The sequence below is a fragment of the Amphiura filiformis genome, chromosome 18 (assembly GCF_039555335.1).
Source record: "Amphiura filiformis chromosome 18, Afil_fr2py, whole genome shotgun sequence".
NCBI lineage: Eukaryota > Metazoa > Echinodermata > Ophiuroidea > Amphilepidida > Amphiuridae > Amphiura > Amphiura filiformis.
Window position 1 is genome coordinate 43286564 of NC_092645.1, and position 15937 is coordinate 43302500.

The 15937-nt window shown below is 37.5% G+C and overlaps 1 protein-coding gene across 1 annotated transcript in view; it reads right to left on the reverse strand.

The window, feature by feature from the left end:
• Positions 1 to 15937, reverse strand: part of LOC140138700 (calcyphosin-2-like) — a 42543-nt gene that overhangs the window by 4420 nt on the left and 22186 nt on the right. The window contains exons 11-16 of the mRNA XM_072160450.1: positions 14013 to 14177; positions 13100 to 13193; positions 12146 to 12264; positions 11056 to 11162; positions 9294 to 9448; positions 7420 to 7539 (exon numbers count right to left, since the gene is read on the reverse strand). Of these exons, the coding sequence (XP_072016551.1) occupies positions 7420 to 7539; positions 9294 to 9448; positions 11056 to 11162; positions 12146 to 12264; positions 13100 to 13193; positions 14013 to 14177 (760 nt within the window). The remainder of the gene's footprint in view (positions 1 to 7419; positions 7540 to 9293; positions 9449 to 11055; positions 11163 to 12145; positions 12265 to 13099; positions 13194 to 14012; positions 14178 to 15937) is intronic.

Below are 15937 nucleotides of genomic sequence, written 5' to 3' on the forward strand. Positions count from 1 at the left end.
CATAACCCCAGTGAAATTTAAGGTCTATATATGTTTTAAGCGGAACACATTTTACTTGGTACACCACTCTTGAAGTCATGTACTGTTCCATGCGATTTAGCTAATACACCCTCTGAGAAAGATTCAACTTGAATCTTCCACAGAGGGAGGGTGAGTTTCAAATATAGTTGGTTAATGTGCTAATTCCATTTAAAATTCATACTCCTCAAGTAAAGATATTTATCTTCAACATGGGTAGTGTGGTTTTTAAAGCCTTAATGTACAATTTCATTCAAATTTTAAATTTGTTATTATATACTCAAAATGCTGAAATAATGCTAGTAATAATTATCTGGAAGGGTTTCTGTCCATTTTGAGCTGAAATAACAAGGTAAAGTGAAAGAAACCCTGCTGGTTATTTTGGCTGGTTAACACGCAGTTCTACAGGAGGATATATTAGAGACCTTGCGAAATGAAGTTTGAAACCACAAACTTTAACGTCTAGAGGATTATAGAGGATTATGTATTCAAAACCACTCTGCCATTAAAGCCGCTTGAAGTAAAAGTTAACGCGAGAATCTACATTTATTTTTTGTATAGTGTGCCGTAAATTATGATGAAAATACGTCATAATTTAGAACAAAAGTTTGCATATTTCCTCATAGACTACATAATTACCACTTATGTATTATCTAGTTAATAGACCAATTATTGGAAATCTAATTTGGTTTGGGTAAAAAACATGCTACATTTTGCTGAAAATTATTGATTGAATTAGATCAAAATAATTTTTGTTCCAAACGTCACACTTCATATGTATACTTTTGTGTGTGCTCATGACGTACACCAAATCAGTTTGCGGAACCAAGTTTTGGCTTGACTTCAACGCCAAGGGGATTAAGTTCCCGTAAAAATGGAATGGTTTTACTTGAGCCAGCAGGGTACGATACTTCTGGAAGAGTTAAGCAGGTGAATAACATATTTATATATAACATGTCATAGGTTGTGCTTGCTAAGAGAGGGGGTAGGGAGGAGAGGGAGGGCATTGGAAGTGGAAGTGGGAGGTGCTTTGCCGGTATCCAAGGGGGGAGGAGCTCCCCCGAGGGACATCTTGTCTTCCTTCTTGACCCTCCCCTTTTGGATGCTGGCCGCCGTGATATTTTACGCTTTTAGGCCTTTTTCTGCCATTTTAAGCCCATTTTGGTAAAAACGGTTCCCTTTGAAATTCGGCCCACGCCCACCTAACAGAAAAACCCTGACAAAGTCACTGGGGAGGGGGAAACAGGAGTGCGAGTGGGTAATTATAGGAGGGTCACTGGGTCAAGTTTGAGAGAGCGAGTACAGATAGAGGGGAGGAGGGGGGAAATATGGAGAAGGTAGGGAAGGGGAAACAGGAGGGGAAGGGGAGAGAGATTCAGAACGAGGGAAAAAATAAAGAATATGTATTTCATTAGGCTTTGCGTAGTAAATTGGAATATGAAATTGACAAAGCTGACGAGCCTTTATTAAATAATATATATAGGCCTATAACTATCGTAAGAATATTAATTGAAACGTATAGCTAGTTTCAAAATAATATGATAAGGAGATTAACGCTGGGTCCCGACATAATCCATGTTGACGTATCGCGAGTTCATTCATGTTTACTCAAACGAAGCTCTTAAGGGCGTACTACACCCATATATTGGTTTGATTGGTCTAAATAAATATTTTTTCATTTATAGCTAGGCGATATATGCACGGATCATGTGAAATAAAAAAATATATGAAAAAAAGAAGAAAAAAAGTGCTTTTAAACAATTGTAGTAAGTCATTTTAGCCCTATATATATTTTGTTTACTGTATCCTAGTTACTCAGATGCGTGTTTCATAACAAACCATGATTTATTCTATTCAGCATGTTCAAGTAGGGTACATGAATAGAATACATTAAATCCTTTGTTATACTCTCTATAGAAAATCTAGTGGTGCATGCAAAATATATAAACACTTACACAATGGATGTATAGTCATTAGTCAATAATATTATAATGTGTTGTTAGGAGAAGAAAAGGCTATTAGGTCACCGTATGTCAGGTTATAGGTCAATTGGTTCAGGTCAAATTTAAGCATCAATTTTGAATACACATGTGAGAGTTTGTGATATCATATCGAGGAATAATTTTGATATTCTGTCTTTAACTGGATATATATCGAGAAGTGCAAGGTGGATATACTAATATACCTTGGGATATAAATGGTGAGTACAATTAAAAATGCCTAGTTGAGATGGATTTCACAAATAAATATAAAATAGTTACCAAAATCACAAAAGCTAAGCTTACGGAAAACTACCCAATATGGTGGTATAGGTGACAAGAAATACAATTTTTTCAACATTGCTTTAGTATGGTTGTGGTAACCTGTTACCTGTGGCTTAATTAAGTTTCAGTGAAATAATGTCGCAAGTTAAAAATACAAAATATAGCTCAACATTGAAAATAGAAGCATTTTAACCAGTTCCTTTTTGATAGTTGTGGAGCACCAAGTTCATGAAGTCATAAAAGAAATCAGGAACCACTTATTCCCATTTTACATATCAACTTTATTTCCCTAACGTGTTAGCAATGCATATCCAAAATTTTAACGAAATCCGTTGATAGTAAGCTTTCCAAAATGAAGTGAATTTAAATCATCAGTGATGTACCACCTTTTGGCTTCTACTTTTAAAAGCATGTAAGCTACGTTGATACCGATGCCACCAATAAAACGAGAAGATTTGCCCCTTCATTTTGCTTACCACTTTGTCCAATTTTTTTTTGTAATTTCTTCACAAAATGCAAAAAAATGCAAAAAAAATCAATGGGTGTAGTACCCCCTTAAGGTAGAGTCTTTTGTCTTGAAGTGGGACTAATAACCACTTGACTAAACAAACGAGAGACATTTTGATGTAGTCGGTTACAAGCTCTTACACATGCCCTTCTTTTGAACTCACATTGATACACATGTCCCGAGTTTAAGCGACAAAACGCTGATGTTGCAGTAACCAACCATACGTTCGCGTTGGAGTAAATTTGAGCAAGAAATCCAATCGATATTTCTGAAGTTGCCGTTCCAGTTAAAGTAAATTTTCTAACTTCATTCCGCAAAGTCTCTATTGTCATTTCTCTGAATTATGACATTATGTCGAACTTTGCTCTGTTGACCTACAAACACAACACATTTGGCTGATTCCATTCAGGTGCAAATTGGGACATGTGCAAACATTACAAATATGCCAAAAAATCAGGTTTGAAAAAAATCAACCAATTTCATATTATAACATTGTACATTATGGCTTTAAATTGAATAGTCCAGTATAGTCAACTACAAATCTGAACACCACCACCTTTAATAGTTAGTTTCAAATAAAACCCTAAGAATATCTGGCAGTTGCTATGGTCACTTAACACTTGTTAACTTGTGATGTCATATAGTTGTTGCGAAAGCGGAACGACTTTCTCACGTCTAATGAGCAGCCAGTCAATGTTTCATCCACGCATGATTTAACACAAATTTAATTAATAAATCCTTTTAAAGGGACTTTGAGAGATCAATCGAGGACAAAAATAATTTTTCCTGATGCCACTGTTGATAGATTGGGAGAGTACCCTTAAACCCTTTCCTTTTCAGAAATATTAACCAAATATTAAGACGGAAAGGTTACCTCTTTGAGATCATACCCCCTATTGAATTTGCATGGAATTGCCCTGGGGGGCCACTCATATATGAAAGTTGTAAGCATCCGCGCGAAAGAAAACACGGATTTAGGGTGGGGCACGGATCCGCGATTAGGGTCTCAAAACACTCATTTTAGTAAATGAAGGGGTGGTTTTTTTTAGGATGATACTCGCTTAGGGTAATTTTTTTTAATTACCCAATTAACGGACATTAGTGGTGACATATTTATCAAACTATTCGGCTAAAAAAAGTGGTTTCTGAGCAATTTTGCCAACCAGATTTTAAAAAAAATCAGAGCCGACTTCAACAGTGCCAATTTTAAGCTTACTAATATCACTAAACCGACACACGCAATGTCTATCCTTGTTTAGGGGCAAATTTCTAACCAATTCCTCGCTTAGGGTGTTTTTATAATGTCTATTGTTTTAGGGGTAAATTTCAAAACAATTCCTTGCTTAGGGTGTTTTTTATTTCAGTACAATCCTTGTTTAGTTTAGGGTTAGTTTGACAAATTTTCGACATCCTAGCTTAATTAGGGTCATTTTTGAAAGTCAATTCACACGGATGCTTACAACTTTTATACATGAGTGATCCCCCGGGGGAATTGCTTATGCCCGGCACAGAAAATAGAAACAAAATTTAATGACACATGTTAGTGAACATGTAATTTGGGAGTGACAGATTCCTTAATGTCCCTTTAAACAACAAGATTGATTTCTTTCAAGAGTAGCCATAGCCTCGCATATTTCAGGCACTTTATCAAACTGACATCTTTAATGATATTATTGATTAAGTAAAAAAATGATTAGTTTTCCACTCTTGGTTGACCATGCACAACTATATAGCTGGTCAGTGGAAGTCATGTAGGTACAATATAAGTGTGAGCATAATTATTTTTTTAATTAAAAAGAAAATGTCAAAAGGTTTTGATGACGAAAATGTTGTTGTTGTTGTCAATATTATTGAGTCAAATTAATATGATTTGATTTTTTTCAGCCAAAATAAGCTATTAGAGTTGAAATCCATACACCCCCTATGGAAGACATGACCTTATAATCTCTTACACAGGGGGTGTAGGTTTCAAATTGAGTCACCAGGTAATCCCTGTGTGGAAGATTAAGGCAATGTCTTCCATAGGGGGTGTATGGGTTTCAACTGGAATAGCCCAATGATCAGGGGTGAAATTAAGTGGGAGACAGGAGCCGTTTGGCCCCCAGAAACTCTGAAATGGCCCCTGGTTCCATCTCAATTTTAGTTGACCAGGGGACACTTTTCTCACAAAACTGGCCCCTGGATAGTGAACCAAAAATAATCAAATTACAAACAAATAGTGCTTATTAACTCATCCAGCACATCTTTATTTTTATTGGCCCCTTGGTAATTGGAAATGGCCCCTGGTTCTTCCAAATCTTGGTGAACCAGGGGCCACTTTTTTTGCCAAAGTGGCCCCTGGTTTGAGCTCTCTTATTTTCACCCTTGCCAATGATCCAGTCTCCAAGTAGAATCAACACAAATTTACTGGCTATAGTATCAAGAGTGTTGCCCTTCTTATATCATTTGTGATTGGTTAAGTACACAATACATTTATCGTAACAACCAATTACAATACAGCGTCTAAACATTGAAGCTCAATCCTCTTCAACCCTTCCACCTTTCTTACAATGTTGCTGATTGGCTCAATAAATCATAATAGACTTTACTTTGTGCCACCAATCAGCAGGTAGTACTCATAGGGTTATGAAGCCTCTTCAATATTCTTACTATGTTACTGATTGGCTCAATAAATCATAATAGTCTTCTTGTAACCAATCAGCAGGTAGTCCTCATGGGGTTAAGCATCTTCAGCTCTATACCACCATTCTTACCATGTTGCTGATTGGCTCAATAAATCATAAGTCTTCTTGTAACCAATCAGCAGGTAGTACTCATAGGGTTAAGCATCTTCAATCCTAGCACCATTCTTACTATGTTGCTGATTGGCTCAATAAATCATAAGTCTTCTTGTAACCAATCAGCAGGTAGTCCTCATGGGGTTAAGCATCTTCAGCCTACCACCATTCTTACCATGTTGCTGATTGGTTCAATAAATCATAATAGTCTTCTTGTAACCAATCAGCAGGTAGTACTCATAGGGTTAAGCCTCTTCAGCCCTACCACTTACCATGTTGCTGATTGGCTCAATAAATCATAATAGTATTGCAACCAATCAGCAGGTAGTACTCATAGGGTTAAGTATCTTCAACCCTACCACCATTCTTACCATGTTACTGATTGGCTCAATAAATCATAATAGTCTTCTTGTAACCAATCAGCAGGTAGTACTCATAGGGTTAAGCATCTTCAGCACTACCACCATTCTTACCATGTTACTGATTGGCTCAATAAATCATTATAGTCTTCTTGTAAACCAATCAGCAGGTATTACTCATAGGGTTAAGTCTCTTCAGCCTACCACCATTCTTACCATGTTGCTGATTGGCTCAATGAATCATAATAGTCTTTTTGTAACCAATCAGCAGGTAGTACTCATGGGGTTAAGCCTCTTCAGCCCTACCACTTACCATGTTGCTGATTGGCTCAATAAATCATAATAGTATTGCAACCAATCAGCAGGTAGTACTCATAGGGTTAAGTATCTTCAACCATACCACCATTCTTACCATGTTACTGATTGGCTCAATGAATCATAATAGTCTTCTTGTAACCAATCAGCAGGTAGTACTCATAGGGTTAAGCCTCTTCAGCCCTACCACTTACCATGTTGCTGATTGGCTCAATAAATCATAATAGTATTGCAACCAATCAGCAGGTAGTACTCATAGGGTTAAGTATCTTCAACCCTACCACCATTCTTACCATGTTACTGATTGGCTCAATAAATCATAATAGTCTTCTTGTAACCAATCAGCAGGTAGTCCTCATAGGGTTAAGCATCTTCAGCACTACCACCATTCTTACCATGTTACTGATTGGCTCAATAAATCATAATAGTCTTCTTGTAACCAATCAGCAGGTAGTACTCATAGGGTTAAGCATCTTCAGCCATACCACCATTCTTACAATGTTGCTGATTGGCTCAATAAATCATAATAGTCTTCTTGTAACCAATCAGCAGGTAGTACTCATAGGGTTAAGCATCTTCAGCCATACCACCATTCTTACAATGTTGCTGATTGGCTCAATAAATCATAATAGTCTTCTTGTAACCAATCAGCAGGTAGTACTCATAGGGTTAAGCATCTTCAGCACTACCACCATTCTTACCATGTTACTGATTGGCTCAATAAATCATTATAGTCTTCTTGTAAACCAATCAGCAGGTATTACTCATAGGGTTAAGTCTCTTCAGCCTACCACCATTCTTACCATGTTGCTGATTGGCTCAATGAATCATAATAGTCTTTTTGTAACCAATCAGCAGGTAGTACTCATGGGGTTAAGTATCTTCAGCCATACCACCATTCTTACAATGTTGCTGATTGGCTCAATAAATCATAATAGTCTTCTTGTAACCAATCAGCAGGTAGTACTCATAGGGTTAAGCATCTTCAGCCATACCACCATTCTTACAATGTTGCTGATTGGCTCAATAAATCATAATAGCCTTCTTGTAACCAATCAGCAGGTAGTACTCACGGGGTGAAGCCTCTTCAGCCATACCACCATTCTTACAATGTTGCTGATTGGCTCTATAAATCATAATACACTTCTTGTGGGGTAAAGTATCTTGGTTTTACTTACCTTCCTGACATAGCCCTTGCGGTATTCATTCATTTCACCAACAAACGCCCTTCTGAATTCAGCATAATCTATTGCACCATCCCCGTTTTGGTCCAAAATGTCCCATAATTTGTCAAAAAGCTGTGGAAGAGAAAATGGAATGAGTGGAAAAATGTGAGTTGACTTATAGGTTGTACTTTATTGATTAAAAGAAATGGATTAGATGACTCAGTTTACGATTTTGGTAATATTTTTGTCGGGTCATCTCAAGATCTACTGATGCACACATTAAATAATTTGACAAGATACAGGATTCTTTATATATTTTTTTTAATTATAGACAACTACAACCAAAAAATTGACTTTTCACTAAAAAAAGGCATTTTTAGTCAAAAATTTTGGATTAGTGTACAGCCAAATTTATACTTTAGTCAACCTAGTTTATTTGACCCTCCTTTTAAGCAGTTAAACAGGTCTCTCAATTTACACAAAATAACAATATTGATACACATAAAGTCTCAAGGCAGGCTTCATCAGACATATCACATTTTATTTTGCATCTCAAATAAATCATGTGTTCATGTAATGGTGTGGTGAGTTTTAATCAGTGTGAGTCAATACATGATGTGGGTAAATGAGTCGGCAGGATTCATGGTGTGATATATCACCAATGGACTGTATCAATTGGGCCAAGATTAATGACACCGATACACTCTGATCACAAGCATGTATTCTTTCATGATCGTAATGGGTGGTCCTTCCTTATAACATAGCAATATTTTTTATTTGGAATGACTTGTCTCCTCTGCAAGAGTATCATGAATTGGGTTATTCCTGTTGAAATACATATACCTCCTATGGAAGATATGACCTTTATATTGATTGAATTTTTTTTTTTTTGCATCTTATTTAACCTGGGTAATCATTTTGTGTTAATACTCTGCTTTCCCATGATACCCAGGGGCCACAGTATTGTGTACGATCCGCTGGCGCAAGGACTGCCTTTTGAGGAGAGCGTGAACAATCGCTCTCTACTGCTTTCCTTAAATCTGATATAGGAGTGTGTTTTTTAGCTCTCCTTAGTTGACCATTCTCTCCTTACATTCTATTGTAAATGCACTAAACAGCTCCAGAAGAGCCTATTTGATGCTCTCCTGCAAATTCCAAAAGACAGTCCTTGGATCGGACAGCCAGATATTACCCTGATTGGAACTGCTTGTGAGATCTTTGTCATCCAAATTAGATGATCCAATGCATCTGCCCCACAATTCAAATGCAGCAATGGAAAGGAAAAATAAATAAATATAAATTCTGCCCGCCCTTAATCACTGGACCACACCATTCTCTTCCACACAGGGAGTGTAGATTTCAAATGGAATCATCATGCAATTTAGGTAACCCCATTTGAAATTCACACTTCCTATGTGGGAGATTAAGGTCATGTTTCCATATAGGGTGTATGGATTTTGAATTAAATGGAATAGCCCATTATGAGATATTCTTGTCCTATACATCACCTGCTTGCAGGGGTTGAAATTTTCTTTTTGGGGGGTTGAAATTTTTTGTAGGGTTGAGTTAGCAAACCAACTCATTTGAGGGGTTCAAGAATCCATTTTGATCCGCAGAAAGGGAAGGGACACTCTAAACAAGGACGAGAGAGCCTACACACCAAACAATATTTGTTTGTGAAATTGATGTCATAATACAATGTTGAAAATCCATACACCCCCTCTGGAAGACATTACCTTAATCTCCCACACAGGGGGGAAGAATTTCAAATGGAGTCACCCATAGTAACCCAGTCTGAAATCCACACTCCCTGTGTGGAAGATTAAGGTCATGCCTTCCACAGGGGGTGTAAGGATTTCAACTGGAACATCCCATTGCATACTCACCAACTGTTCTATGTTGATATGATATGTACTTAATGCTTCCTTCAACTCTATTCTACTTAATACCCCATCACCAGATCGGTCTAACTGACTGAAATGAAGACCAAGACCTATCAGAGTTTTGGCAGCTCGTTTCTTCAACTGATTATGGATTTTACCTGAAATAATGAGCAAATTATTAACATACATATAAAATTACTGCTGTGCTAGTAACCAATATGGAATATCATTATCATAAAACATGCAGAAATGCATTATTCCAAACAGGGTTTGCAGGTTCTTGCCGCAGGCGGAGAAAAAGACATGGTTTTTAACCATGTTTTTTCCACTTGAAAAAAAAACATTTACTGGCAAAAATGGCAAAAACTACATGTAGAGAAATGAAAAATGTTTCACTTTTTCATCTCAAAACAAGTAAGTAACAAAAATAATTTCCGGAGTGTACTTGCCAGATTTTGTAATTATTAATTAAAAAGTATGGATTCTCATTGCCTATTAGTGTACTTAACTGAAATGCATCATATCGAATTCAAAACACTCTCATTTTAAGGACTTGATGAGACAAACAAATTTGAATGACTTAAAGTTGTGGTTTCCTGTTTATGAGCTTTCTGTGTTATAGTTGGATTTTGCTACAAAAAAGGATATAAATCCAGGCCTAATTACCCTCGTTTGGCCAAATTTAATCCCACCCCAATGTTAAACCACCTGACAGAAAAAAAAGTTCTGTATTAATCGATATGGAATCAGCTGGCACACTTTTCACACCAAGTTGACAGCTCATCAAGAGGGATCAGCAGGGGCTAATTAGAGGGATTAGTGACTTTTGTTTTATTCCTTTTTCGTAGGGCAACTGGACTATACTTTATAATATTTGACTGTCTACATATAAGTTTTTGCCAGTTTTGCTGGCAAAAACATGTTTTGCCAGTTTTGCCACTCTGCAAAAATATATCCTGACTCCACAGGATTTCTCTCAATCTGTCAAAATTAGGTGCTTTGTCTTGACGGATATGTAATTCCCATAACTCTACTTAACATTTAATTTTTGCTTGAAAGTTTTAGAAACTTTTTGTAGAAATATGTTGTGAACGGGACCAGATATTGAATACAAGAAAAAGTTTGAAACCCAAAATCCCCCAAAGAGATTTTTCATTCAATGATGCTGAAAATATTATATCATTGCACAATTCTCTCTAGCTACTGCTTCGATATCTTTATAACATTATCGTACGAGTTATTTTCATGAAATTGAGGGTATGTATTCAAAACATGTACATGTACTCCCACGACAGTTATATATGAAATACATATAATGGAATGATAGGTCATCAGTCTAGTCATATTGGGCTATTCCAGTTGAAATCCCTACACCCCTATGGAAGACTTGACCTTAATCTTCCACACAGGGAGTGTGAATTTCAAATGGGGTTACCAAATGGCGACTCCATTTGAAATCTACACCCACTGCCCCAAGTTGATTTCAACTGGAATAGCATGTTATTTGCATAAGTCACTAGAAACAAATTTGTTTGATATATGGATTGACTGTCGATGCTGCTTTGATGCTTTTTATTAATGAACTATCGACTAATTAATCAGTATTAACGCTAAATTCATATTGGTCAATATCACTGCCGGCATAAATTACCATTTTATCACAATTAACAATAGTAAATTGATTTAGTAAATAATAAGGATCGACCAAGCATCGATGGTCGATCGAAAGATCGAACTAATTTGTTTCTATTGCCTAATCACTCACCTTGTATCTGAGCAAGGAGTTTCATGTCTTCATGTTCTTGTTTGGAAACTGGTGGTGCCATTCTTCTCTGGTATTCCTCATGGTTATAAGGCACATTACCCTGAAAGCTAATAAAATAATGCACCAGACATTTTACATTATGGCCAACTAGATAGAGACAATGGCACTTCTCAAGATCCATCCCATCTTTGCTATAAACCAGGACACACAAACATGCTGTCCCTCACGAGGCATACCGGACTTCCCAAAAAAACTTCCAATCTACAGGCCCGAAACATTGCTTGCTGAATAAAATTGTTGACCCCAACCTATTTTCGCCAGGAACTTGAGAATCTAAAAAATGGGTGGGGGTGGAAGGTATTGGGACAAAAAAGTTGATCTCATATTGATATTGCGATACAAAAATTGCAATCGTAATGCTAAAATTGGCAAAATAGATCAATTATTTGTCGCTTTGATACTTATTTTGGTCCCTACCTACCCCACCCCCACTTTTTAGATTCTCAAGCACCTTATACCTGCCTCTGTCCCCTCCTCCCCCAGTTGGTATGCCTCTACTGTTCTGCTGTCCCTGAAAACAGGGCAGCACAGAATGAGAATGAACAAAAGTGATGTGATCAAGCAAAATGAGTTGATGTCAGGAATATTGATTTTGAGATATAGCCAACAATAGTATTCAATTTCCTTTGTATTTTATTGTTCTGAGCAACACTACATGTAAAATAGCCAAATCTCTGGAACCGTAAGTCAAATTATGATATGGTGTTCAGCAAAATGAGAATGGCTAATGTAATACATGTACAGTTGAAAACTGAATTTTGATTTTGATCAACATCAGACTCATTTAGTTTGATCGCATCACAAATGTCTTGTTTATCAATTAGGTACACTAAGACATTCCCAATGCCCAACAACAATCACAACAAAGCAGCTTTTTTATAGCACTGTTACATGGAAATCACAGCACACAAGATTACAGGATAGATTCCTTTTCTATTGTACACATGCCGAAATTTTTATTTTCCTAAATTCGGAACAAAACCGTGATGATACTCCCCATCCTCTCATAACCTTACAAAAAATGACTTACACAAGTTCTTCTTTTGCACTTTCATCTACATCTGTGACACGAATCGACACAATAGGGGATTTCTTCAGGAATGGTGGTAGAGTAGGCTGCTGACTTGTTTCAAATGTTAAGTCACGGCCCTGAAATCATCACAAAGAAAGACATTTTCAGTACAAATCACAACAATAGATAATACCACCCTGAATAGTGGCAAGGTTAACAGAGGAAAATTTGGGGACATTCAAGCAGGCCCATGACACTCTGTAGTAAATGCCGATACCGATTTGTAGTCACCTCAGCACTCATATCCAGGGACAGGCGATTTGCACGGAAAAAATAGCAAATTGCGCGGAACTTTTTTTCAGTGCAAATCATGTATCTCTGCCCATAGGAAAAAAAATAGCCAATTGTTCCGCGCAAATCGCTTGTCCCTGCTCATATCTACTTTGTAAGGTAAGGTCATGTATGTGAAGTGCGCAATGAGAAGAGAGTAACTTTTACTTGAGTCACTTTTTGTACCACCCTCCTGCCCTGCAGCTGTCAATCATGAATACAATGGCTGCGGAAGGAGATAAGTCCAGCAGCAGGTCTGCGGCATGCATTGCAAAGTGTTTTCTAGGAAGACGCTTGTCTACAAGGATGGAGGGAGAGGGCACAAGGCTATCATCCTGGTCACCTTCTGGGCTAGCTTCAGGGTCTGCAGATCTCTTCTTAACTTTGCTGGACGGATGCCAGACAGAATGGAGAGGTGAATGACATGTTGCAGTGTGTGTGCCACTGATGAGAAAATGTATTCGTTGAGGACAACATTGACCTTGTCAGTGTGGGCGCTGCGGCTCCATGCAGGTGCTGCATACTCAGCAGTAGGGTACGCAAGTGTGAGGTTGATGTGCTTTAACTTTGAATATCCTGGAAAGTGGCTCAAACTGACTAGTTTATTCTTCAGTTGAATCTATTAGATTTGTGCATGCTTACCACTGACATGTCTTGTACTACATATGGCTTGCCTTTCCGTCTTCCTCCTACATGGCTATATGATCCCCTCTGTATAAACGGTAATGCTGATGATCTAAAGAATGAGAGAAAATATGAAGATAAAGTACAAATGTTGCTGAAAATTCTATGCACGTTTACAATCATCTTACAAAATGAAATGTCTGCTGCTTTCTGATCCCATCCATAAGTGTTGGCTGAAATTTAAACTTCAGACTTGACTCCCAAGTTTTAAATATGCAACTGCTGTTACACCTAATGACGTAGAGTCTCGCATTGAAATACAATGTTCAGTGTTATTTGCATCAAAATATGCAATTATTGGCATTTCACATAGCGGTGTATTTGAATTTCTTTAGTAAATACTCAAATAAAGCTTTCGATTGAAATATTGTTTATATTAATTTTACGAATGTCTTCTTTAGATTGGGATGATTTCTTTCAAATAGATGGTATATTTTAAGAATACAAAAAGAATACATTTTGGCTAAATTAAAAAAGTGATTTTCTCTAAATATGTATCTTATGAGAAACGCACAACAGATTTTCACATGATTACCTATGATCTATAATACACTTAAATCTTGCAATGTGCAGGAAACATTTCTTTAATTTTGTGAAACACTTTTTTTCATTTTCAACCTATTTACAAGTTGACCTCAAATTACCTTTGACCTCAGCATGTGACCTTGAACACCACCATTACATGAAAGTTCCCACAATGCAGCTTTGGCTCAAGTTGGTTGCAACTGGATGTCAATTGTTCATGTGAGACCAACTTTTAGCCGAAAGCCTTAAATAATTGTTGACGAAAAACACACATGGACACACACCCCGACGGACTGACACACGACTTGCATGATGTCATAAGGTATTTTCCTTACGACATACTTACTTTTTACCAAACTGCCTGTACTCATATATCGTCATTGTGTTATCTAGTGCAAAGTAGAACCCACATAGTTCTCTGAGAGCATCAATGCCCCGTGCCAACACTCGCCCACTGAAACTTAACCGTTTCGACAGAAGCTTCTCTGTAGCTGTACCACTTGTCTTGACTCTGAAATAAACAATTGAATGAATGATCAATTTGACTATTGCAGTGAAATCCATACACCCATATTGCTGTCTAGATTTTAAAGGCGAGTGACCAATCACTCGCTAGCATGATGCTAGGCGAATGGTCAAATCACTCTCAGAGCTGATGTAGTGGGCGCATCACGTTTATGCGCTGATCTCGACCTGCTGCACGTAGTGTTACGACTGTGCCTGTCAAACTAATTTTTAACTGTTTCGAAGCATGAAATATCTATTTGCTTCTGATTAAGTGATCTGTAAGTACACCAAGATCGACTATTTTGTCTGCAAGAACTTTTAAATTTCGCCATTTTTATGTATTTTGTGACAATTTATAGTGATGAATTTGCTGTGTTGATATCATATTGGTTGCTCACCGTATACCATGTTAACTGTAATCGATCATCTTAATCGACTATATTGATTTGTTTTCGTCGATAACTCTATGTACTTTGACTCATTTATGTATCATGCGTCCTTTTTGCTATAACCGCGACCTTTTAAATCGTGTCAGCAAAGGTGTGATCAACAACTGTTTTGCTAAAGGATCGCTTTAAAAAATCTTTATGAAGTAAATGTTCGTGGTTGTCGTGGCGGAACTCATAAAAACGATAATTAGACAGGTTATTAAAGCCAGAAAGGACGCTTACCCTGCAAGTAACTTTGTAAGAACTGTTAACAAAAGCAATCTTCGTCATATTCCATTACTTCCATCCACTCAACTCAGCAAGAATTCTTGCACCAGATTTGCAACATGGAACACACAATCAAAAAAAAACAAAGCAACTCATGTTTGCGATCTCATTATCTCAGAAAGACTTGATATACTTGCTGTAACAGAAGCGTGGCTTACTGGAGATCACCGTGACAACCACGCCCTTGCAGATATCAAAGTTACCTTACCAGGTTATGAAGTCCACTGTGCCCCCAGAACTGCTCGTCGGGCGGAGGCATATGTATCATCCATCGGAAGGAATTCCAGGTCAAATAGTACACTGCTGCAAACTTTCAGGCGTTTGAGATTGTGGATCTCCTGATAACTTCAACAAATCAATCTTCCTTCCGCTTACTGACAGTTTACCGTCCACATCGCTCAAAGGTTAATCCAATATCAATGAAGCAATTCTTCAGTGACTTTTCCTTACTACTGGAGGACTTATCTGTTTATCCAGGAAAGTTCGCTGTCGTCGGTGACTTTAACATCCACGCTGACGATTTAAATGATACTGATGCTTCTACGATGCTTAACATTTTGGCGTCGGCGGATCTTGTGCAACACGTTAAAGAAAGCACTCACAAGCATGGTCATACGCTTGACCTAATTATTTCGCGACAGTGCAATAATTTAGTCAGTGATCCTATTACCGTGATTCGTGGTCTTAGATCTGACCATTATGCTGTCTGCTGTGCCATAAATGTTTCAAGACCTCAGCTTAGTAAACTTGTCATTAGATCTCGTAAGCTTCATGCGATATTAACAGAGATGATATGCAAAATGATATCAAATCATCTTGTTTGTTTGATGATGCTGAAGATCGTGATCCATCTACTCTTGTTAAGAAGTATAACTCCGTGCTGCGTGTAGCATTAGATAAACATGCTCCTGAGTGTGAGCGAGAAATATCCCTCCGTCCTCATGCGCCTTTGGTACCACGAAAGTCTCCGTGGGTCAAAAAGAGAGAAACGTCGTCTGGAGAGGCAATGGATCAAGTCTGGTCTTACTATCGATAAAGACATTTTCCA